At 45.8% G+C, this 25,881-nt stretch overlaps 1 protein-coding gene across 2 annotated transcripts in view; it reads left to right on the top strand.

Annotated features, from left to right (window-relative positions):
- CNNM4 (cyclin and CBS domain divalent metal cation transport mediator 4) overlaps nt 1–25,881 on the top strand; it is a 302,427-nt gene that overhangs the window by 154,164 nt on the left and 122,382 nt on the right. For both annotated transcript variants that reach the window (XM_069214402.1, XM_069214403.1), the window contains exon 3: nt 11,188–11,325. In XM_069214402.1, the coding sequence (XP_069070503.1) occupies nt 11,188–11,325 (138 nt within the window). The remainder of the gene's footprint in view (nt 1–11,187; nt 11,326–25,881) is intronic.

Here is a 25,881-nt window from a genome sequence, read left to right as displayed (position 1 = left end):
GTCACCCCCACTTGTTTCCTGGTACATGATGCAGTTTTGACTGAAAGTGCATTGGTTTTCCGCTGTCCAGGTCCCCAGTGCCAGATCTCTTTCCCTACAGCTGTAGAATTGTTCCCCAATTGGTAATACCTTTGGCACCCCTGTAAGTCGCTAGTAAATGATACCCAGGGACTTAAGGCATGAGCACCAAAGAGGGTCACCAAGGGCTGCAGCATGTATTGTGCCACCCTTATGGACCCCTCACCTAGCACATGCAGACTGCCATCTCAGGCTGCGTGTCTTGGTGCAGCTAAAAGTGAAAGCACAACATGGCACCCAGCCTTTGTGCCGTGCTCACTAACACTGCATGCAATATATGTAAGTCACCCCCTACAGCAGGCCTTCCAGCCCTAAGGCAGGATGCAGTGTATTGCATGCATTGTACTATGTCTTTGTCGATTCTTAGATATAGTAAGTGATCAGGGAAGCCATTTTAAGTGCATGTGCTGGGCACTGGTCAATGTGAGTTCCCCAGCAACATGATGGCTTCACTGAAACTAGCGATATTTGGTATCAAACATCTCATAATAATAAACCCTCACTAATTCCAGTGATAGGTTTATTAATACATGCATCCAGAGGGCAATTTAGAGGTGCCCCCTGAAAACCTACCAGCTGCTGGTCTACTGGCCATCTAGTTTTAGCAAGCTGTGCCCCTAACCCGAGTTGAAGTGGACCAGCGGTACCATCGTGGTCGCCCAACCCTTGAGAGATGAAGCCCACCTTGGGTTTGCCAACTGTGGACTTCCTGATGCCGCCTCTTTGTGCAGGCCTCCTCTACCGCGAGTGAACTGATGACAAAAACCTGACGCCTCAGTAAACCTCTGCACCCAGCTGCACCGGCTTGAGGAGAAGAGGATCAAAAGTGTCCCTACGTCCCAAGAATCGTGAAACTGAAGGCCCTTTGTTTGTTCAGCCCGACTGGTCCTTTTGTCCCAGCTTGCAGCATCTTTCTAACCAGACTATTCCCCATAAGATGATATTATGGAACTCAACTCTGAAAAGCACCTGTGCACCCGGACGCCCCAGTGCCTCCCTAAGTGACTTGATGGTGCTGCCTTGGACCTTGCCCTTTGCTTACCTTAACTTCAGAAGAATAGTCCTGTAAGTGGTTGCTAAGTGCCCAAATGCAGTATATGTTCCTTTTCCCATAGGATAGAACTAGGGCATCCGACGCTGAAAAACACCTCTGCACATGGACTCCCCAGTGCCTCCTGAAGTGACCTGTTGGTGCTGCTTTGCACCTCAACCTGTACTTACCTTAACTCTAGAAGTTTGGTCCTGTAAGTAGTTGTGATGTACTTGTATGCAGTATATGCCTTTCATCCATAGGATAAGATTACCACTTCAGAAATTGCACTGTGTTGATTTTTCAAACCTGTAAAAATTCATAACTCGAATCTTACTTACCTGATTGTGATGATCTTGGTGCCAATCATATAAAGATAAGTGTTATTTTAATAAATTGGAGTGGATCTCCTTATTGAGTCGTGTGTATAATTTATTGACTGTGTGCATGCAGCAAATGTCTAACAATCCTCTCTGATAGGCGTAACACTGCTCGACCACACTGCCCCCTAGGAGAGCACCTTAGGATTGCTAGAGCAAGCCCCTGTCCACTTGTAAGGGAACCCTTGGACTCTTTGCACAGTATTCCTCATTTTTGTGTACTATATAAAGAACCAGCTTCCTCCAATGACGTGGAACATTTTTACTTTCATTGTTGAAATTTCGATCAGTGTTATTTGCCATTGAAGTTAAAGACATGAATCTTGTTGCCTGAAAAAGACCCGTTTCAATGTCTGTTTTTAATTACTAATGGGTTTTTGACCTGGCCGGACCCAGTCCACTTAAAGCCCTGATAGAATCCATATTTGCATGCTGTTGAATTTTACATTTGTTCAGGAGCACTGAAAGGCCTCAGTAGTTTTAACAGGGCCGGCTTTTAGCAAGGGCGAGCATTGAGCAGTGTGCATTAAGGATATGCCAACAGCAGCGCGCTTCCTGTCTTGCCCCAGCCTTGTCCTTGTTCCTACCTATTTGTTTCTGTCTGATCTGTTAGTTTAAGGTGGTTTTAGTCCATCATTATCATACCGCGGGTGATATTTTTAACCCCCCTTTAGCCCTCTTCCATTCCCTCCTTTCACCCTCCCACCCCTGCTGAAAACACATCAACAAAACGATCACCTGCGTGAGACAGCTAAGCTGTCAGTGATGTAGGTGAGCCTGAGGGGGGTCTGGGGATTTTTGTGTTCAGGGGCCAGTCGCTGCTCATCCAGGTAAGGACCAACAAACACAAAAGGCACACCCTGCTGCCTCATTTAATAACTGCCATCAGCAAGGGCGCCAAATTTCTTTCTGTCCACGCCCAGGGAGCCATCATAGCAAAGGCCGTCTCTGAGTTTTATCATTACTGAGAACTGTGCACAAGCTGCAGGAAGTTAATTCAAGTTTTTATTGGGACTGGAGATCCCATTACTGTGTTATGAGGAAGAAGCGGAGGGTCCCTTCCGATTCGCCAGACCCCCTTTACCATGAGAAATGTGTGTTTTGTTGGGGCAGTGTGCTAATATTTAGAGCATGTTTTATCCAACCAAGTATATTATTATAGGCCTCATTTTATATGACATTGTTTCGACAGAGTAGGTTGAACAAGCCTTTTATAAAGAAGGAAGATAAAGTTCTATGTGGAACAGGGTAACTCAGACTGGAATTTTTGTTTTCACACACTGGGGAGGATTCGTTTGTAGATGCTTGCATCAGTGATGGGCCTCCAAGGGTGAGCATATTAGGTGTGCTGATTAATGTTCTAAGAGCTGCGCTGTCATTGACAAAGTGTTTTTGGTTTTACCCCCTCTGAAAGCAAACAAAATGCTGTGTTTAATGTTTTTTTTTTTTGGGTTAGGGAAGCTAAATATCCTGCAAATGACGAGTGCTGTGAATTACATAAAGTAATTCACAGTTAGATCTCTTTACTGTGAAATACAAGCTTTGAAACCACTTGCAAGCATTCAGTAGGGAGGCATAGACTTCTGTTGTGTATGCTGAAAAAAACAAAGGTTAAAGTAATGTTATAGTTACATGAATGTGTCAGTGATAACATTAATGTCTTGAACTAAAAAACACAGAAATTCACCCGTTATAGTTATCAATGCTAGCTATAACTTGTGCTCCCGTCATGCAGTGCTTATGACCTCACATATGACATCACTCATGACATGTTCCATGTCATCACTCACAACATTTCAAATGACATAATTGGTGACATAACTGATTACCAAATCTAAAGGGAATTCCCTGCATGGGGTTGGCTGCAGGGCCCAACCTGGGGCCAGGCCCTGCAGACAAAATGCCCCCATAGAGCCAACCCAACACTGCGCACGGCCTTCAGGGTTTTTTTTTTTTTTTTTTTTTTTAAATAAATGGAAGTGGGAGCCATGTGCCACCTCCTCCCCGGGCAGTTATCGGCCCAGGGATCCCCATCCCCGTGGCCTCTTATTAAAATAAAGGGAAGGGAGGGCTGCATTGCTCCCTTCCCCAAGAGTTGTTAGGCCCTGGGCACCCCATCTCCCAGGGCTACTCTTTTAGATGAATGGGGAGGTAGTGTGTGTGCACCCCCCTCCCCAGGGAGACTTTGGCCCTCTGGGACCTCATGCGCAGTGGCCCAGCATGAGTTTTATGGGGATGGAGGCACACAGCCCGCCCCCTAGTACAATATCAGCCCAAGGGACCCCACCCCCAGGTCCTGGTGCACTTTTTATGGGGGAGAGGGGATGCGGCCTCCGTACATAGGCCCATTTTGCTCTGGGGATGCTATCCCCTGGTCCCAGTGCATTTTAGAGGGGGAGAGGGACATGCAGCCCCACCTCCCTGAGCTGATTTCTGTCCCAGGGGACCCCATCCCCCAAGGCCTGGCATGCTTGTTTGGGGGAAGGAGGCAGGCAGCCCCCACCCTGGGCCATTTTTGGCTCCGAGGACCCTATCCCCTCGTGCCGGGTGTGCTTGTTTGGGGGAGGAGAGAATGCGGACACTTTTTCCTGGCCCAATCTCAACCCTAGGACCCCATCCCAGGGCTCAGCATGCTTGTTTGGGGAGGATGACATGTGGCTCCTATCTCCAGGCCGATTTTGGCCATGGGCACCCAATCCCCTGGGGCCCGGCAATATTTGTAGGGGGAGGCTGGCATGCAGGCCCCTTCCCAGGCTGATTTTGGCGCAGACTGAAATCTCCATCTCCCGGGGCCTGACAACATTTTGTAGAGGGAGGAGGTACACAGACCCCAATCCCTGCCAATTTTGGCCCATTTCCCCATCCCCTGCCGCCCAGTGAAATTCTACAGCGGGAGGGTGATATGTGGCTCCCCTCCCCTGGTGGATTTTGGCCCCAGGGACCCCATTCTCCAAGGTCTGGCACCATTAATTCTGTGTGCCCCGGTGCCCATCCAGGGCACCCACCACTCTGTAGTTGGGGAAGGTGGGGGGAGCCTCAGCCGGCTCCCCACATCCAGCAGGAGCTAGCATTGCTCCTACCCTCCAGGCCAGAACAATATTTAGATTGGTTTCCCTGCTTGCATCTTTGCCGGCAGGGAAACATATCTAAAGTCTGCTTGCAGAGGGTGGGAGTATTTTTGAAGCTCATGCTAGCTGGGAGCGGACTTTGTGTTTAGTTTTGCTTGGCGGAAATTTAAAGATGCTCAAGCCAAGTGAGAGCAAACACAAGTTTCCCAGGTTCTCTGCCTTTGTCACTGTGGGTAGGGAAACCGCTATGTCCAGAGGGCGAGCTCCCAGGGCATCTGAGCTGGCCCTGCGAATGGGGGGTATGGGGCCAATAATGGCTCAGGGAGGGGCCCCTCCTCCCCATTTTGTGAATTTTCAGCATCAAGTGTGGACTCCTTGGGCCTTTAGAAGCTCGGCAATGAGTGCTGCATGGCCGCATTCCCATTTTACAAAATTTGGGCCCTGGGTGTAGGCTCCCGAAGGCCTCTTGAGGCACAGGGAAGGGGGGTTGCACGACCCTCCCTATACAGAGAATTATTGTCCCGGGTGGGCTCCCAGGGGCCCCCTGAGGCTCTGGGATGAGGGCTGCATGGTCCCCCTCACCATACAAATTAATGCCGGCCCGAGGTGGGCTCTCCAGAGACCCTGGTGGCTTGGTGATGGGGGCTGCACATCCCTCCTCCTCGTATAAACAGTTTTAGGCCCCTTAGGCTCAGGGAGAAGGGACCATGCAGCTTTTCTCTCCTCTATATGAGATCAACCCTGGGGACAGACTATACGGGACTTGAAGTATCAGGGCCTTGTGCAGTGTGGGTTGGCCACCTGAAAAGTGTTGGGTTGAGGCCCTGCAGCTATCACTGGTGCACACAACTGAAAACCAGCGCACTTCAGGTGTTGTCCGCCCGTGGAAGGTTGGGTGCAAGCCAGGGCCTACAACCAGTATCCCACTGTACACGGCTGAAAGTTTTGCATTGCTGAGGTTGGCTGCCTGCAGTGCATTTGGTACCTTCATGCCAGGCCCCATGGCATAACCCATTGCACATAGCCTGCCAACCCTCTGTGGGTGGCCTACAATGGGTGTGCAAATTGGGGGTTGACATCATTGCTTGCCTGTGGCCACAGGGCCTGTCCAGATTGCAGCCGACCCTCTGTGGGTGGCCAAACCTAAGACGTCTTTTCCATCGGTTTACGTGATTTGCGAATCCTGTGCTTTATTATCCTATCAAGAGGCCTTGGAGGGTCCAGAAACTGTGAATCCTGTGATAAAAATCATTGTTTTTAACAATTATTTTGTGACTGCGGCCTCCCTTTAGGGCCACCCCACATGGGTGTGGGGAGGTAAGTGTAGATTTAACCTGCCCCCCCAGCCCCCCCAATGCCATTTTTTTTTCTGATATGTTGCTCAGTACACAGTGTTGGGTAATGGCATTGATAGCCAGCCTATGAGGCCATGACCGGATTGCAAATTTGCAGTGTCATTCGAGGATCCGCAATGAAGGACTGGAGAAGCTTTTGGTCCAATTGAGTGCCATCATTGTTTTTGTAAAGCGCGGCTAATCACCCGTCAAGATCTCAAGGCCTTTTTTTTATTAATTGGATTCATGGCTCTGCGGAGGATCTGCTAATTAATTATCCAGAAGTCTCTACAATTTAACTTTCTAATGACGACATTAAACACTTTTTATACTCTAATTTCTCAGACTACTGAATGGATTTATTCCAAACCAAGTTAAAGGACTTCAGTAAAGCTCTGTATACATTTCACAATTGGTAAAATTTGGTTAAGCTGTGTTTTGTCTAACAAGGATCAGAGAATTCTGTGAGCGCTAAAATGAACATGACACTTTTGGAATCCCCCTATTTTTGGCACCCCCTTGACAGATCTACGCAAACTTTGTCATGAAGTGCCCAAAAGGAAATTTTCATGCAGATTCACCAGATGCATTATTTGTGTGTGTGTGTGTGTGTGTGTGTGTGTGTGTGTGTGTGTGTGTGTTTGTTCTCTACATGGTAAGAGATGTGTACCCCAGCCCTGAGTGCCCAACTGGATTGTTGCCTGGATCCCTAATGCTGAGGTTAACACGAATCATGCGTGTTCACCATGACATAGAACTCTCACAGTTTGCGGTCTTGTTGGACCGGGAATGGTCCCCAACTGCTGCCCTCATAGTTGTGAAAGGCCACCGCCTTACTGTATATTCATCAGTGGTCTTGAACAGGTCCATTTTACCATATTTCACTGGAGTGAGGCCTATAGGCTCTCTCACCATCTTAAAATTCTGCTACTGTGTACTGAACTCACCCTTGGACTACATCAGATTGATGTGGAAGTGTATGCATGGTGGAAACATGCTGAGTGCATGTGCGCTCACAAGAAATATACTACACAAAGGTCGAAGCGTGGTGTAGCGCACATGGTAAATGTGTGCTGGCAGTGTGTGTTTTTAAAATAACACACTGGTACAGTACAGAGAGACTGCAGAGCTGAACACTGCACAGACTGAATGCTTGTGCTGCATATGGGTGTGCTGGTGGTGGAATAATACATGAGGATGAGAGTGCGGAGCAGTAATCTATGTGGATGTACAGTGAGTGCAGAAGTGTCTGCACCAGTACAATACATTGAGAACCTTGGGTTCCATTTTGGGAAGTCCAGGCCTGCCTGGTGAAAATGTGAGGAGCAGAAGAACCCCCCTCCAGACAGATTTGTGTATTGCTGTATTCCTGTAAGCTGGGTGGGACCAAGTTCTAGGTTTCTGCCAAATTTGGTATAATTCTGTTCAGTGGTTCAGGCTGTAGCCATGTTTAGAAATTACAAAATCCCTATAGACATTGCGTAGGAAAAAAGTGTTTTGTGACACCCCTTTTTATCGTCCTTCCGCTTGACAAATCACCCCAAAACTTTCAACACCTAAAGTGAGTTGCAAACTAGTTTTGAACATTTCGTAAAGATTAGTCGAACTGCACCAAAGTTATTAGCAAAACAAAAAAAGCTTTGTCTATGGGAAAAGTTGGTCCCAACCATAACTATCTACTGGCTATGGCAAGTAGCATAAGTATATATATATATATATATATATATATATATATATATATATATATATATATATATATATATATATATATATATATATATATTAAGATTGTTCTTTAAGCAGTAGTTATTTGTTTAATCAGCAACTGTAATTCCAGTTCAGCATAAGTTTATAACTTATACATGTGAACAAGTTTTATGATGAAGTTCTTGAGCAAATTGCTGATCTACTGCAGATACAGATTGTCATTAATACAGGAGAGCAGTCCGGTCATTGTAAATGATGCACCCTTAGTTCACTGACATTAGATTATGTTTACTTTAATGCTACTCATTTGGTTTGGTTTTTATATTGTCGCCAGATTTAATGGGAACATTATGGCCCTCATTTGGACCTCGGCGGTCTTTTTCCAAGACCACGGAGGTACCGCCGGGCCGAAGACCGCCAGTGCAGGCGGTCTTCCTCCCAGCGTATTATGACTGCTGGCAGCCCTCTGCCCTTTTTTGGACGGAGAGCCGCCAGCAGCCATACTGGCGGTCGGCGGTGAAGTGGAGGCTGCTCCACCTCCACCGCCACGTCATCAGAACACTGAATCACAACCCAGGATTCGGTGTGGCGGTGTTCTGGTGATGGGGAGCTGGCGGCGGAGCAGATCCCATTCCCTCCCGGAGGATCACCGGAACAGGTAAGGTGATCGTCTGTTAGGGGGCGCATGGGGGGGGGGTTGTATGTTGTGTGCTTGCATGGGGGTGTGCGTATGAGTGTGTAGAGGGGGAGTGAGTGCGTGTATGCATGCGGGGTGTGTTTTGTGTATGGGAAATGTGTGCGTATATGTCTGTGCATGTGTGCGTGTAAGTCTGCGTGTATGTGTAGTAGTTGTGTGAGCGTTCGTGCAGGGGGTGGGGGGTGTATGTCGATGTTTTTGGAGGGGGTGGGGGAGGGGGCTCCTGCCACCTTTTGGGGGGGTAGGAGGGTCGTGGGTTTGAGGGGAGGACTCGGAGGAGGGAGTGGGAGACCCCTGTCAGTGCTATGGAATGAATTCCCTGGCACTGATAGTGCCTACCGCCATGGATTTCTTGGCAGTACAAAACCCCACGAAATCCATGGTGGTATGCTGGCTCCTGATACTGCTGCTGGTCTAGTGATGGCCGCCGGGCTGGAGACCGAAGTCTCCAGCCCAGCAGTCGTTACCACCCAGGCGGTTGGAGTGTTGAAGTGACGGTTTGGCATGGCGGTAACCGCCATGCTTGTAATTACATATTTTGTTCCATCGGCCTGTTGGCGGTATTACCGCCACTTCTACACCGACCGCCAGGGTTGTAATGAGGGCCTATATGTCTGTTAAACGGTGGTCAGTGTATCTCTTTGTATTAGACTCCTTATGTTGTGGGTTTGTCATCATTGTAAATTTGTACCTTTTCACTACTTTTCTGTAAATGGTGATTACTAGTCTATTAACATAAAAGTATTGATGTTTGAATAATGCAGGAAGGTACACAGGGATGTGCAATTCCTATAGCCCGATTCCCAGGACATATTTACATGTTTTCATGTTTATTTTGTCCTTGGGACAAGTAGGCTCAACCCACTGCAGCATAAACCCTTTGGCTCCCAGTTTACAATACTGCCTTATGGATCAGGGAAGGGCATTGTTTGCAGTTAAGGTAATATTTTTGTCCATATGATAATGCTGTTTGAACTTGTATTTATGGTTCATTTAATGCAAAGCCTTTATTATTAGGGTGTGAGCACTCTAAGGAAATGTTGTAAGCTCAGACTGCACTGCTGACATTGGTCTAAGTATGAAAATGTGTACGTGCGTTTGCAAAGTTTAACAATATGAGGCTGTGTGTTATGCTCCTAGAATGCTCTCTGATTAGATGCAGATATTTTCAGAAGCTTGAACGCAAGATTGATGAGTCTTTGCTTTAAAATCAAATGTTCGCAAAAAAGGCAATTTGGAAAAAATGCATTGATAAACTACTGTGAAATGTTAGGTACCATTCCTTTGAAGCATCATCTACTAAAATGTGTTGATGCATGCTAGTATTCTCAAAAATTATTAATACTGGAAAATCAGTGCAACCAGTTTCAACAAGATTATGGGGAAATCTGAAAATAAACAATTATTGGCGAAGCCAGTAGGTATGACTTTGGTGGTCAGTTATGCTTTTGGTTTTTGTAAAACGTTATTGTTGTGGGAACTTCCAGGCCCTCACATTCATAACAAACATTGGCAAAAAACAATTATATTGTTTGATCTCAGAAGGCACACGCTGCCACAGTAATTGTTGGCACTGAAGAAGACTACTTTGTGTGCCGATATGTGCCTTGTGAATGAACAGAATACTGTTACTTACAGTGTAGCCAGTCTATAGATAGAGAGATAATTTTAATACAAACAAAAGGTCTTGGTTAACTTAAGCCCTAATTAGTGGCCCAATCCTTAAATATTATCACAAAAGTGCACTTGTGATATATGCCCTTGCATTAGTGGTGATTTACAGCTTTCATGAACTCACAAGTATTTACAGAAGTTGGCCAGGAAATCGTATTTCTAGAAAATATTTGTGAACTGCATTTTAGCACGAGAAAATATGTATGTGTAGATTTGCCAATGCAAAAATCTGTTGAGCATTTACAAGTTCACTTCCCTTCCAACCACTTTTTTCCCAGCCATGAAAGAAGTTTTATTTCTGCCCTTGTCAGGAGTAAATGTCCAACCTTTTTCAGTATGGTAAAAGATTAGAGAAAAGCTGGTGGAAACTCCTAAAACATGCAAGTTAGTAGGTTTGCACAGATTCCAAAGCGCATTCCAGCCCTGGAACTATTGCTTAATGCTACCTCCAGCCCCAGTATGTAGATCTGTGGGAAGATGCCAAAATGTTGGAACTGCTAGAATTCCAACTCTGCTATAGTATGAGCCCTGGCATAATCAGAGAGGCTATTATAAGATCTCTTATATAATGAGATTGTGCCATAATTTATCGCCATACTACATGACAACAAAGGGACAAGCAGATTTTTTGCAAGACAAAAAGATTTATATAACAGCCTATCCTAAGGACAAGTAGATATTTAGTTAAATGCCACACCCATGGGTAAACAACATCTATGAGATTTCTTCAGATATATAAACTAATTTCTAAATTTATTGTTAAATAAAACATGTTTCTCTTGAATAACCACCCTCGAGATTAACTTTTTTTGCTTCAGCTTGCACAGAGCCTGCACAGGCATTAAAATATGATCTGAATGTGAAGCAACAAGTCTGAGATCCAGTCAGATATAAGCATTCCCATAAAGCCTCTGCTTGTTCCCTACCCAGATAATGGTCCTTCAAAAGCCTGTAGTGAAGGAACTTCTTAATTCTAAGTGTGAAAAGGTAGAGGCAGTATATGAATTTTCTGAAAGATAAATGAAAGGCAAGAGCAGATGGGATTCTCCCCTTCTCTTCTGTTGTCTGCCCATATAGTATGTCTGATGAGGTAATTCATATGTGTATTATTACATGTATGATGGTGACTGCTTACACTGCAACTGCAAGGCCCTGCAGAATGCATGTGCGCCTGTTCAATATGCTTTCTTACCCATTAACTCCCTCTTCTACTCCTCAGCTGACAACCGCAACAAGAAGCGTGTTGTTTACCAGAAGAACAAGCGTGATTTCTCTGCCTTCAAGGACCCAGACAACGAGTTGAAGGTTAAGATCTCGCCACAGCTAATGCTAGCAGCACACCGCTTCCTGGCCACAGGTGAGTTTGTTTTATTGCCCTTCCTCCATTGTGCTTCTGCTCATCCACTCATCCCAGAACCCTCCTCAGTGATTCTTAGGTCGCAGCCTAACAGCACAGCTTTCTGGTTTTCTAGAGACATCTTGGGGACTTTCAGAAAGTTCACCTAGGAATACATTCCTCTCATTGATTACCATTGGCTTTGTGGTTTGTAGCTCACACTTTCTGGCTTACCATTTGCTGGCTTTATTTGCTTTAGGCTATCCAGGTTCAGTTTGTCTCTCCCATTGCCTAAACAGTGTTTTCTGTATTCTTCCACAAACTTGCTTTCTGTTAACATGCCTTTAACTTTTGTTTTTATTTCATCACATTTGTTGTGCATTCAGAGACTAAGGTCAAATGTCAGGCGCTGTCTTCCAAGGGCGCTTGTTTACTTTCCTTTCTCTAACTTTAAAGTGAGAGGATTTATGTGACAACCTTGCTGGAGACTGGGGGTAGAAAATATTTTTTTCTAGCACACAACATTTAAATGAACTGTGTAAGTATATTAGAATTTAGCAGAATTATGAACGCGCAAATTAAGCACTTTTTTTGTTATTTCTGAAGTGTATTGGAAATAAATACTTTAATATGATCAAAACGAATCATTAACCAAGGTGATGAAATTTCCACACATTTTCGTCTGTGCACTGTATAGTTGTATTAATAAAACTGTATGTCTGTGCAGATGTAATGGATTTTCAATTGAAAATGTGTTGTCTTTAATGTCATTGTTCTACCACACCATGAATACTCCACTCTACAACCCTCCACTCTACTCTGTACCACTGCACTCTACTGTGCACCACACCACTCCACGCTATGCCACTACAATCTATGCCACTTCACGTCATGCCTCCCTACTCTACCCGGTACTACTCTACTCCACTCAATGCCAATACACTCTTTGCCACTCTTCACCACTCCAGTCTAGGTCACACCAATCTACTCTGCACAGCTCCACTCTATGTCACTGTACTCTACACCACTCTGCAACACTGCACCCTATGCCGCTGCACTCTGTGCCAATACACTCTACGCCAATGCACTTTACTCTATAAAACTCAATTCTATGCAGCTGCACTCTACATCACTTCAAGCCATTGCACTCTACTCAACTACACTCTATCCTGCACCACTACCCTCTGTGCCAAGTTACTGTGCTCTGAAAACATCTGCTGTACCCCCCCTGCACTCTATGCCCCTCTATTCCACTCTATGCCACTGCACTCTACGCCACTGCAATCTACTCTGCATCACTGTACTCTACGCCACTGCTCTCCTCTCCACTCTACTCTACAACACTGCGCCACTGCACCCTGACACTGTACTCTGCAACACTAAACTCGCCGCCACTCTGCTCTGCACTACTACACTTTACGGCATCATACTCTGCTCGGCACCACTCTGTGCTACTCTACCCTGCACCACTCTGTGCTACCCTACCCTGCACCACTCTACGCCACTGCACTCTATGCCGCTCTGCTCTGCACTCTACTGCACTCTGTTCCGCTCAACTGTACTTTGCACCACTGCCCTCTGCATCACTCAGCTCTACACCATTTCATTCTGCACCACTCTGCGTTCCTCCACTCTACTATGCATCACACTAATCTACACCACTGCATTCTACGATGCTGCATTGTACCCCCCTGAATTCAATGCCACTGCACTCATTGGTACTGCACTCTACGCCACTATACTCTGCAACACTCTATGCCAATGCACTAAACGCAGTCCACTTTACTCTGTCACTCTACGCGACTCCACACTATGCCCCTCCAATACACAACACTCTCTGCCACGCTGCTCTACAACACTGTATGCATTCCACTCTGTGACACTCCACGCCACTCTCCTCTATGCCACTAACTCTTAGCCATGCTGGTCAGCAGCCACACTGATGAAAAATGTGGTTAATACACATTGGCAAAGCTAATAGCTCTTGCTTAGGTGAGAGCTATTGGCTTTGTCAGTGCTTGTTTTTCTTTTCCCTGCTCTGGCTTTGGGTTGGCTCCCCTGTTCTAGAGAGTGCTTCCCTAGTCACACTGTGCATTCATTCTACTTTCGTCCCTGTTTGATTTGCGCTTTGTCCGGGAGGTCTGTTTTTCCTTGCTCCCATTTTCCATTTCCTGCTCACGCTCTACCTTATCCCCTACTTATCCTTCCTGTGGCCAGTTTCCCAATCTTGCTTAACACACTTTTCCCTCACTGTTTCCACCTTAGTACAGCTTTCTGCGACAACTCTAGACAGCTTTGTGTCTACCTTGTCCATCGCTCTGCCTTACTCAAAATGCCAGGCTTTTGCTATATGGCTCAAGCTTGTTACCCTGGGTGTTCACCATTAAGAAGGTAGTTTTGACAATGTCCTTAAGACGTTAGGGCAGGGCTGTGGAATTCCTGTTGCCCAACACATATTGTTTGGGCTTAAGGGCAACACGTTTTTATGTTTATTTTGCCCACTGGACATGTACGCCCTTCAGTACATACCCTTTTGGCGCCAGTTTATGATACCACAGTATGGATATGTGAACGAGGGTCGTCTGCCATTAAAGCCATATATGTAAGTTGTTTGAACTTGTATATATATGATTCATTAATGCTATAGACTTTACTGTTAGCACAAGTGCTCTAAGGTAATGCAGTGAGCTCAGCTTCCGTTATCGACAGGTGTTCCTGTATAAAAATGTAACAGTTTGAGGCTATTTATTATTCTCCCTATCGGAAGCCTGGTTGCCCAATGGGACAAAATTCTCCAGCCATCGTGTAAAACTTGCTACTAGTCAGGGTATCTGTTTCTCTAAGGCTGTCTGTTCATCCCGTTAGTAGCACAGGACTGAGACAAAAGCTACTTCTGATATGCATGTTAAGAGTTAGCCATACCATTACAACACCTGCATGAAGAAACGACTCAGTAAAGCTCCCAGATCGATTTAATAAAATTAAAGTGTCCAATTATTAAAATAAGGCTGGAGCAACAACATTGTATCAGTCACTGAATAGTTAATATCGTTTTAAGATGACAGTTTCATTCCACATGGCATCTTCATTCTTTGTGCGCACACATATATATATATATATATATATATATATATATATATATATATTTTTTTTTTTTTTTCAGGCTGCCTCTAGCCTTCAGTGAGGCTGGAGGGGGCTAGATGAGAGTCAGTCACCTTGTTCAGGCATGCACTGTCACCAACATTTCACAACTTATAAACTTCAGAGAGTTCCTCTCGGATTATTTCTTGCATATGTCTCCATGGCATGGCAAAATATGTCTCTCTTCTGCCTAAGTCAGTAGACAATACCTCCCTCCGTCGGATCTACCACCTGAGCCTATGGCAGTGTTCTCCAAACTTTTTAATGCTGCGCCCCCCCAGTTGAAAAATAAGTCATTGTGCCCCACCTCAGAATTTTTCACAATTATTTTATAAAGATGGCAATGTTTAAATATGTCCAGCCGTATTTAAACATTGCAATTAAGTACTGTTACCTTTTTAAAAATGCAATAACATGTTTCTGTTTAAACAAAAACACTGTTATCTGTGTTATGCTTCTTTTGGCCAGAGCCTGGCGCCCCCCTGGATTCACATGAGGTCCCTCAGGTTGAAGACCTCTGGCCTATGGTGTTGATACCAAAGGCCTTGCCTTAGCCTGGAAACTCTTCTTTTCGGATTCCAGTTTACAGTGAGTGTAAGGTATATCTGTCACTCACTTCCCAGTTCCAGTAAAGAATCTTTATCAAGTCCTGTGACAGACAAGTTACAGCTGCTCAACTGGACTACTTTAGTAGCAATGTCTCCTGAGTGCTAATTTATGATCTATGGAGCTAAGTGACGCGCAGGCGACATTGACCCTTTTGTAGAATAGGACCCACAAGGCTTGCTGGGAGCGGGTCACCTTACCACCCACAGTTCAGAAGTCTTTGTTCGCTTTCAAGTCTTGCTCTGCACAAACCTGCATGGGTCTGTTGGTCTTTGCTTTTCTCAGACTTCCAGCTGTATTCCATCTCTTGGGAGGATGACAAGTCTGAGCTCGGAGGCAAACTGATGATGACGATGAAACATCATCAAACAGCCCACACACAACCACATATTGATTCAGTGGAGTAACGAAACGTACCCCCCTCCTGCAAAGTACCTGTAAGGGCCCCCCTGGACCCAGTCAGGGGCCTGCCGCCCGTGCATAGTGTACTGTGCCGAGGGGGGGGCCTTGAGCTTGCTGTGGGGGGCCTTTATTACGCCACCGTATTAATTCCCTCTGGGCAAGGGACCTGTCTCCAAGCCTTCCAAGCCACAGACATGAAAGTATTCTTGTGGTAAATCTAACACTGCTCTTGGAAACTCCATCAGATATAGTACCTAGCAGAGATTGGAGGGGGTGCCTTTAGTCTTATTCACCCTACCCACAATTTACAACACTGTCTCCTTCACAGCAAACTTCTGAGTGGCCAGTTCAATGTTTTCGAAAGATTACGCTTAATAAAGGTAGAAAATGGTTTTCCCTAGCATAGACCATTTACATCGATTGTCTCTCATGCAACCCAAGGCTGTTTTACCCAAACTGATTTGATCTCTTATGACTAAGGCTCCAGTGGAAAACAAACTGAAAAGCATTTAAGCATCCCTACTCTGCTACCCGTTTGAACATCCGCTGTGGCAGTGGGCTAGCCCCGCCAAGTCACATTTATTATCTCCCTTTGGGCTTCCTAGGAAGATGTCACCCCACCTCCACCCACTTAGGACTGACGACCTTTTTGAGGTTCGGCACAGGGAGTGGGCCCTTCTGCAGCTCCTTGCTGCGAAAAACAGTCAGATTGTGTGCATGCTGCCCAGAAACCGGGTACAGCGAACTTTTACACCATAAAAGAAAAATGTACGGAATAACCATGACTGTTTTCTTAATTTGCAGAGGCAAACTACTGCCATGTATCTAGTAGAGGTAGAAGACGAGAGCTATGCGCAGATCGGCTACAGATTATGTTCTCATAAATACATGAACACGAAAAAAGATTGGTTTTAAAAAATGTGCAACTTGAAAAACTAGGTTTACTTAGCTATTGTACAACTTTAGCTACAATTTCTCGAATGTGTCATTTAGCAACATTTGTTTGCGTTAAAGTACAAAAAAGGATGAATAATCAGTGTAACGCCATAATAAGCAACATTATGGGCTACACTTAAATAAATCCTGGGCTTCGTTTTTTTACAAAAAAAAAAGAGGGGAAACAAAAGTGCAAGCCCTGTACACGCCCTTGCACTGGTGTGCATTTTACATCTTTCAGGAATTCACAAGAGTTTATAGACGCAGGCGTGTTAATCCATCCGCCTAACAAACGTTTGTCAATTAGTGTCGGTATAATCAAATATATATTTATATATTTGATCATGGGAGAATCTCCTGTTAGACTACAAATACGCTTTCCCTCTTCCCTCTTTTTCCTCACCCTGGAAATAGTTTTACTCCTGCCCTTGCAAGGAGTACATTTTCTACCTTTTCCAATATAAGAAGAGATTGGAGAGGCGTTGGTGAATACCGTTAAAACATGTCAGTTTGTGGGTGTAGACTCACATGGTATTCCAACTCTGGAACGACCGCTTCCCACCTACGTCTAACACCTATATGTCAATTTGCAGAAAGTGGCAAAATTGGAGCCAGGCTACAATTCAAAACCTGATATGAGCCCTAGCATAATCAGAGAGGCAATTATCAAAGCTCTGCATAATAATAACTTTGCTATTTGTCACTTTACTGCGTTGTAGCATAACGAACAATCCAATATTATACAGGACAAGTATACGTCTGAAGCATCCTGTTTCAGGACAAGTGGATATTTCATGAAATTCCACACCTATTTTAGAGCTCACATAGCTTTCGTCATCTGAACAACTGGCGTGTGAGGGCCCCTTCCTTAAAACCGTTTTGTAACACTTTGGGATTGACAACTTCCACACCTTGTCAGTTAATGAGGAGAAGTGCGGTTTGGTGCCTGATGAAAAAGTGTGCCTCATCGAAGCCAAGATAACAGATTCCTCCATGTTACCACGGTCATTATGTGTTTTTTTTCATTTATTTATTTTTATTCAAAACCAGAGAAGGAAAAAGAAGGGCACAGCAGTACACGTTAAATATACTCATTAGCAGTGTCCAGATAATGGCATTGTTTCGTAAATCCAAGTGCAACACAATGGAGAGAGTTCTCATCCAATAAAGAACAGTGAGTGTACGGTTTGGGGGTGGGGGTGGCGGGGGTACGAGGCAGCTACCCAGTTGTTGCGGCCCAGGGCCTTGCTGGCGTAGTATCAGCCACAGCAATAAGGACTTTACAGCAACGCACAGTGGGCTCCAACAACAGACATTCTGGCGCCAGAAGCAACAGGCGTAACATCTCTTAATCTGTTGCCAGCGCATCGGAGGCAGAGTCCCCCCACCACTACTTGTCTGCGACTTCAGGGACTGCTCCAAGGGGTTCCAAATGTGCTTAGAGAGCGAACTTGGCATCCGCTCCCAGAATGCTGTTAAGTTATCTTAACAGTTTGCTGCATTTTTAGGGTCGAGCCTGCGTCGCATGCGCTTGCGCATGCGTTTCGATTGTGAGATGCTTTAATAGATAGAAAAGGGCTCGGAGCCCTGTCCATGTCACGTCTGTGTCTTTCATTGGCTTGTGGGCTTGCCTTACAAAATCGGCTTGCTTTCATTAGTGGAAGGCACGCATACGTTTTTTTTTTTTGTTAAATCTGTTTATTGGTTTTTTAAGTTGAATAAAACATACACAGTAAAGCACCTCTGTGTAAGTGATCTGTTACATATCGTTATCTGGTTGTTATACAATCACGCACAGCGGATAAAGATTATAGTTGTGGAGAAGGAAAATATATCTGCAGCAGTCAGGCATTACCCATTAACGATAGTAGGGCATAAGTAGGGTGGTGCATTGTGCGTGAATCAAATGTTGAGAGATAATGTATTACATTCATACATAATAGAGAGAGTTAGAGATACATGAGCTAATAATTGAGTATACACTATTCTATACGTAGAGACATTATGGGGTGTACTGTAGTCCAATGCAGGAGAAATATATAATAAGCAACAGGCACCAATAAGGTCTATAGGAAAAAAAAGAAAAAACAGTGTAAACAACAATAGAGAGCTACTTGGTGAAAAGGAGGTGCATCGGCGCACGATTTGGATAGGTACATCATTGAGGGGGGCGCAATAGTTTGACGTGAAATAATTGCGATCGGTGAGGGGGGGAGAGGGAAACAATAAATAATGCGATACAGTGATTGTAAAGTAGGGATGGAACGATGTGAGGAGGCAGCGAGTTCAGAGCGCGAGAGCTGCTGTTGGGTCGGGACCATGGAGCTGACACATATGATTAATTTAGCTAGGGTTGGATGAGGTGTCCGCACAAGGTGAGGCGATGGGGGGAGGAGCGGCCAATTTATCTTCTACTTTCACTAGATACGTGTCCCATAGTGTAATCCCACCTTCGCCCCCACGTTTGCGGTTGTCATATTCAAGAAGGCACGCATACGTCATGCCTTTTCCGGTGGTTAGCCCTTCTCGAGCACAGTGACCAAGTACTGAAAACATGAGAGGCTCGCTGTTTCCCGTCAGGTTTGTGGACTACTTTTTATCTTTTTTTTCGCAGCACGATCTTGCTTGGCAGAAGTCCAGCAAAAACCCTGTTACATAATTAATTGCACTTTTGCCGGTTACGTAGATAATTGCACTTTTGCCGATAGGTTTCACTACGAGTGAACTGTAGCAGCGCGATCGCGCTCTTTTTTTTGCATTTAATGTGGCAAGAAAAGTCCGGTTGGGAGTTTACAACTGCTAATAGCTGTAACTCAGAGAAATGCGAGACCCTATTGCATTGCAAATGCTTGTTGAGCCAGGCAGCATTTTGCGGAACTGGATGGTGCCCCCAGTGCATTGCCACTTAGCTAGCAGCTGCAGAATCGCAGTCAGCTTTCGTTGTTCTGGAGGAACCGCCTTCACATAGCCTAACAGCGCAACCCACGGCATGTGCTCCAGCTGGAGGTCGACTATTTTGTCAGTGGTATCAAAGACAGCGTTCCAGAATGCCCCCACACCCGGGCAGTCCCAAGCCGAATGCAGAAAATCAGCACACGGGACCGAACATTCGGCGCGGCTGGTGTCCTCCAGAAGACCTGTTTTAAGCAGCCACACCGGGATGCGATCGAGCCTATGTAAGTATTTAAAGTGCACTAAGCGCAGCTGTAGTTGGGCGATAAAGCTCGAGCCTGGGCCAGCAGAATCTCCATTACTCCTCAGAAATGGAGATGTCAATGGCGTGTCTAGTATGGATATGGCTGGACCCTTATTGCTTGCTGTGAAGTGATAAAGGAGCCGTCTTGATAAATGTCAGTCCTGATTGTGAGGCTCAGCTTGCTCAATCTGTTGCCTGTGCCAGCGTCCTTTGTGAGGGGAAAAGCGGGGTGACCGATCAGCAGGACAAAAGGGCTAAAGAGGAAATCCATCCAGGCCAACTTCCTCAATTCGTCCCATGCTCACCGTGTCACCTGGGGCATCTCGGAGTTTGGTAGAGTGCCAGTCGAAAGGGGCACAGAGCTGCATGGTCATGTTCGGGTGCCGTGTGAGCAAGAAATTGGATAGGGTAAAGCCAGTAGTGTGCGAAGTGCTTTTGCACACTGTAGTAGTAAAGGTCCATATCTGGCGCCGCTAGCCCGCCCTTATCAAATGGAAGTGTAAGGTTCTCCCGGGCAATTCAGGGTTGCTTCTCCGCCCACCCAAGTGCTACAAGAAGGGAGCGGACGACGCGTTGAAAGTATTGTGGCAGCTGGAGTTTAATGAACAGATATAAGAATTTGGTTAGGATCTCCATCTTTGCCAAAGCTAGCCTGCTGGCCATGGAGAGCGGAAGTTTTCCCCAGGTCTCCATGCGCTCCTCCAGCCAGTCTATCAGATGGCCGTAGTTGGAGCACCAGAAAGTGTCCAAGTCTTGCCTCAGCCAGACCCCTAGGTACCTAACCGGCTTGGTTGCCCAACGCAGAGGGAACGCCAAAGCAGCCTCCTGAGTCACTGACACGTTCTCTATGTTTCAATCCTTTTTCTTTATATTCCAAATTATTTTTTTCAGCTGTATACATTCATTTGGGTTAGTTGAAGTGAGCACTACTCCAATAATGCAACAGGTTAAGAAAGGAGAACGCGTGGATGACATGGTGTTCCAAACAGCACAGAATCGTCTAGTTATCTTTATTAGGCCTCTTTTGGACATGAATATTAGAGAAGCCTTCCATCCACTGGAGAGTGTTGCAGCCATTCAGAAGATTGTACAGCCCCCTGACTGCGGAAGGGGAGTATTTGCCTTACATTTTCAAAGTATGGTCAACTTTTGACTTTCCACATTTGAGTGTTCCCTTTTACAAGTCTACAAATCATAGCTTCCGAGTTGCAGCTGGCCTGCCTGTGAGCAGTTGGAGAATTTGCATAGTGATTTAATCGCAGGCACTGGTCTCCTGTTTTCACACTTGAAAAAAGGATGCCTTTTAAGTCACTTTATGTGTTTAATTCCTGATTTTACATCCTTGCATCTGTGTCACAATAGTTTCCTCTTATTATTGAATAGGGGCTATTATCTAGTGATGCCCTCAGTTATGTTTCTGGCCTCCCCCTTTCAAAGGTACAAGTGACACCGGTGTACACCTGGAGTAGAAAGGTAAGGTGTTTACTTCCTGAATGCAAACTGCCCCTGTAGCTCTGTTTTTGGGCTCTTCGGGAATATCAGTCTCTGAGCTAAGCATCAGTTTCAACTTAACATCTGCTCCATTCAAGACTTGGGTAGACTTCATGAGCAGGCTGATACCACCTACCATGGATCAAACCTTCATCTCGCATTAGTCCATCCTCACGGCTAGAGGTGAGACAACCTACGAGTGAACCATTTCACTTCCTCAAAGAACTTTAAGTGCCAGCACTGCATATCTCGACTACACAGAGACTCCTGTTTCTGTCAGATGTGTTTCTTTTTAGCTGTTACCTAGGGTTTTTCCCTGCCTTCTTTTTTCTGCTTCTTGTCCGTAGGTTAATCCTAAAATGAGGATAGTGTGTGCTCGGAAATTCTAATGGTATTACCCTAATTCCCGTCCTCCTTTCATTCTTTTATGATTGTATTAGTTGAATAATTTAGACTGGGGATTACATTTAAGAACTTTGTATAGTGTAGCATGTTGTGTTGCTACGAGTAAGGTTTGTTTCGGTTAAAGTTTCAAACCTGCAGTAGACCAGGGGATTCATGTCGTGAGTCATGAGGAGCAAAGTCTGGATTACTTAATTGGTCACAGACTACAATTTAAAGTAACATTTAGGGGTAAGTCACCTACCGCAGAGAGCTTCGTCTGTCCAGCAAGTTCCAAGCTAACTCTGTGGTAGAGTGCATTTGTTGGCGATGTATGTCTGCAGTCTCGTCACAGGTTTGACTATTTATCAAAATTGCCTAATTTTCCTGATGCAAAGCACAGCGTGTATCATCCTCTTAAAGCCACTAATTAAAGAAATTACACTTTTCTTCATAACCTGCTGGCTGAAAGGAAGCGATTCATAACTAGTCTCTGGCCCACGCGGAAAACATTCCAACTTCCATAACTAGATGGGAAGGATAACCAACAGTGAAATTCCATTGACAAGTCCACAGTTTTGCCCTACAGTAGCCCCATTTTCCGGCATTTTTAAGTTATCAAAGACGTCACTTTCAATGCAACAGTGGACACGATATGAAGATTAAAAAAAATGTGATTCCAAACTACATTTTTTCATATAGTCCCAGCGTGTTATTGATTTATTGGTGACGCCATTGGCCGTAATGGTTCTGATCTCTGACATTCTCAAAATAAACTTTTGCAACCTTTTCCCTTGAGGGGAAAGGCTTCTGCCTCAACGTACAGGGTGCTGCTTTGCCCATTCATCTCTGCACTTAGCAGATTGGTTATCAGTGAGTTATTTTATGGTGCCTATGGTCTCACCGTACTCTTGATGCTCTGAGGGTGGCCAGTGTCTATTGCTTTAGACCGTTGGCTACGTTTGGTAGCCAAGGATAGTCTTTTAATTCCTGTTCAGTGGTCAGAATGATCTATAGCAATCTTGATTAAGACTCATTTTTGATGCTCTTTTACCTTTACTTCCCCCCGAGGTCACTATGGTCATTTTTTGTCTGGGTTCTGAAAGTTGCTTTAGTTCACAGATTATTTAAAACCCAACACTTTCTGCAAACTTCATTTGGTTTCCTTTAAGGGTTATCCTTTGATTGTGGCCATTCCTGACCCTGGAATCTGTTCAGTGCGGCTCTGTTATCTTGCAGCCTACGTGTTTTATTTTTCTTTAACAAGAACAACATTTTTATTAGGTCACATATCTCATTATTACTGGCATAGTATCTGTAGGAAAGTACCCTCTTTTTGTCATGTTCGCCCCCAATTTTTGCCTGATGTCAGTGTGTTTTGACTGTGTCACTGTGATCCTGCTAGTCAGGACCCTAGTGATTATGGTTTTTGGCTTGCTTGTCAGTATGTTTCACTGTTTTTGTCAGTATGCTTGACTGTGTCAAAGGAGTGCTGCTTACCAGGGCCCCAGTGCTTATGCTCTCTGGTTCCAAATTTGCCACTACATACTGGTAAACCAGTATTTCATCCCAAATTGACATAATGGTCACCCCTTATAAGTCCCTAGTATACGGTGCCTAGGTACCCAGGGCATTGGGATTCCAGGGGATCCCTATGTGCTGCAGCATTACTTTTTCCACCCATAGGGAGCCCTTGCAAAGGCTTCTGCAGGACTGCTATTGCAGCCTGCGTGAAATGGTGCATGCACCCTTTCACAGCCATTTTCACTGCACCAGGTCACTTATAAGTCACCTATATGTCAGGCCGTCCAACCCTGAAGGCTGGGTGCAAAGTACATGTGTGTGAGGGCACCCCTGCCTGCACTAGCAGAGGTAACCACACATCATCCAGGACCATTTTCCCGGACTTTGTTAGTGCGGAGACTCCATTTTACACGTGCACTGGACATAGATTAGTATCTATATCCAGATTCACAATGGTAACCCCAAATATGGCCATGTAAGGTGTCTAACAACTGGTAAGTGTACCCCAATACTGATTCTAGTATTGGTTGTACAATCCCATGCACTCTGTGGGCTCCACAGTGGACCCCTAGTACTGCCATACCAGCCTTCTGAGGTTTTCCAGGCAGCCCCAGCTGCTGCCACCTCACAGACGGGTTTCTGCCCTCCTGTTGCTTGAGGATTTCCTTTGGAAGAGGGGTGTTACATCCTCTCCCTTTGGAAATAGGTGTCACAGGCATGGGAAGGGTAGCCTCCCAGAGCCACTGGAAATGCTTTGAAGGGCACAGATGGGGCCCTCCTTGCATAATCCAGTATACACCGGTTCAGGGACCCCCCCAGTCTCTGATCTGGTGTGAAACTGGGCAAAGGAAAGGGGAGTGACCACTCCCTTGTCCATCGCCACCCCAGGGGTGGTGCTCAGAGCTCCTCCAGAGTGTCCCTGGGTTTTGCCATCTTGGATTTTAAGTTGGTCTGGCACTCTGGGAGCATCTGAGTGGCCAGAGCCAGCAGGTGATGTCCGAGTCCTCCCCTGACCAGTAGGTGACCAATCCCCTTTAGGGCTATTTAGGGTCTTTCTCGTGGGTGTTTCTTCAAATTCGGATTGCAAGACTCCAGCAGGAATCCTCTGCATCCTTTACTTCATCTTCTACTGATGGAACAGCAGCTCAACCCTCCAGGAACTCTACAAACTGCAAGAAAGAAGCAAAGACAACTTCTGCAACTGTGTAACTTCAGCTCCTGCCAGCAAATGCAACAGTTTCCAGGTCGTGCATCCTCCGAGGACTGCCTGTCTTCAGCCTGCACCGGAAGAATCTAAGGAATCTCCGGTGGAGTGACGGAACACTTCCCTGCTTCAGCAGGCTCCCCTCTGCAGCAATGACTGAAGGCGTGGGTCCCCTCTCCAGACGACGAGCGTGGATCCAGCAACACAGGTGGTGGACTAAATTGACCTAGACAGTCCCAAAGTCCAGCTGTATAGGAGGCTGGCCTGGCTTGTGGTGGGTACCAGGGGTACTTAAAACTTGTGCCAGGTCCAGTTATCCCTTATTAGTGTAGAAGATGTGTTTCTAGCAGCTTAGGCTGATAGAAGGTAGCTATGGCAAAGCAGCTTAGGCTGAACTAGGAGACTTGTAAAGCTCCTACTATACCACTGGTGTCATATGCACAATATCATAAGAAAACACAATACACAGAATTGCTAAAAATAAAGGTACTTTATTTTTATGACAATATGCCAAAAGTATATCAGTGAGTACCCTCAGTACAAGATATATGTACACAAACCAAACTTAGGTAAGTAATAGCAAGAAAAGTAATGCAAGCAGTGCAAAATTACAGTAGATTGCAATAGGAGCACATAGGTATAGGGGCAACACAAACCATATACTCCAAAAGTGGAATGCGAACCACAAATGGACCCCAAACCTATGTGAGCTTGTAGAGGGTTGCTGGGACTGTACGAAAACATTGAGGGTTAGAAAAATAGCCCACCCCAAGACCCTGAAAGGGCTGTAAAGTGCACATACTACCCCCAGAGAGCACAGAAGTCGTGATAGGGGGATTCTGCAGGAAGAACAAACACCAGCAATGCAACAACAGTGGATTTCCAGACCTGAGTACCTGTAAGACAAGGGGACCAAGTCCAATAATCGTGACAGTGTCGAGAGTGGGCAGGAGCCCAGGAAATGCCAGCTGCGGGTGCAAGGAAGCTGCCACCTGTTGGAAGAAGCTTGGAGTTCTGCAAGAAAGAAGAGGAGTAGGAACTTCTCCTTTGAAGGATGGATGTCCCACATTGCGATGAAGCTTGCAGAGGTGTTCCCACGCAGAAAGACCGTAAACAAGCCTTGCTAGCTGCAAGGGTCGCAGTAGAGGTTTTTGGGTGCTGCTGTGGCCTAGGAGGGACCAGGATGTCGCCACTTGGAGGAGGAGACAGAGGGGGCACCCAGCAAGTCAGGGAGCCCTCACAGAAGCAGGCAGCACCCGCAGAAGTGCCTGAACAGGCACTTGGAAGAAAAGGGAACCGGAGTCCACCCGAAGTCACAAAAGGGAGTCCGTCGACGCCGGAGGACAACTCAGAAGGTTGTGCACTGCAGGAAGGAGTGTCGGGGTCCCAGGCTTGGCTGTGCACGAAGGAAATACTGGACGAGTGCACAGGAGCCGGAGCAGCTGCAAATCACGCCATACCCAGCAATGCAGTCTAGCGTGGGGAGGCAAGGACTTACCTGCACCAAACTTGGACTGAAGAGTCACTGGACTGTGGGAGTCACTTGGACAGAGTTGCTGAGTTCCAGGGACCATGCTCGTCGTGCTGAGAGGGGACCCAGAGGACCAGTGATGCAGTCTTTTGGTGCCTGCGGTTGCAGGGGGAAGATTCCGTCGACCCATGGGAGATTTCTCCAGAGCTCCTTTGTTGCGGTTTT

This window comes from Pleurodeles waltl, chromosome 11, assembly GCF_031143425.1.
Source record: "Pleurodeles waltl isolate 20211129_DDA chromosome 11, aPleWal1.hap1.20221129, whole genome shotgun sequence".
Taxonomy (NCBI): Eukaryota; Metazoa; Chordata; class Amphibia; order Caudata; family Salamandridae; genus Pleurodeles; species Pleurodeles waltl.
The sequence above is the reverse complement of the archived record's forward strand: the minus strand, read 5'-3'. Positions and strand labels throughout refer to the sequence as shown.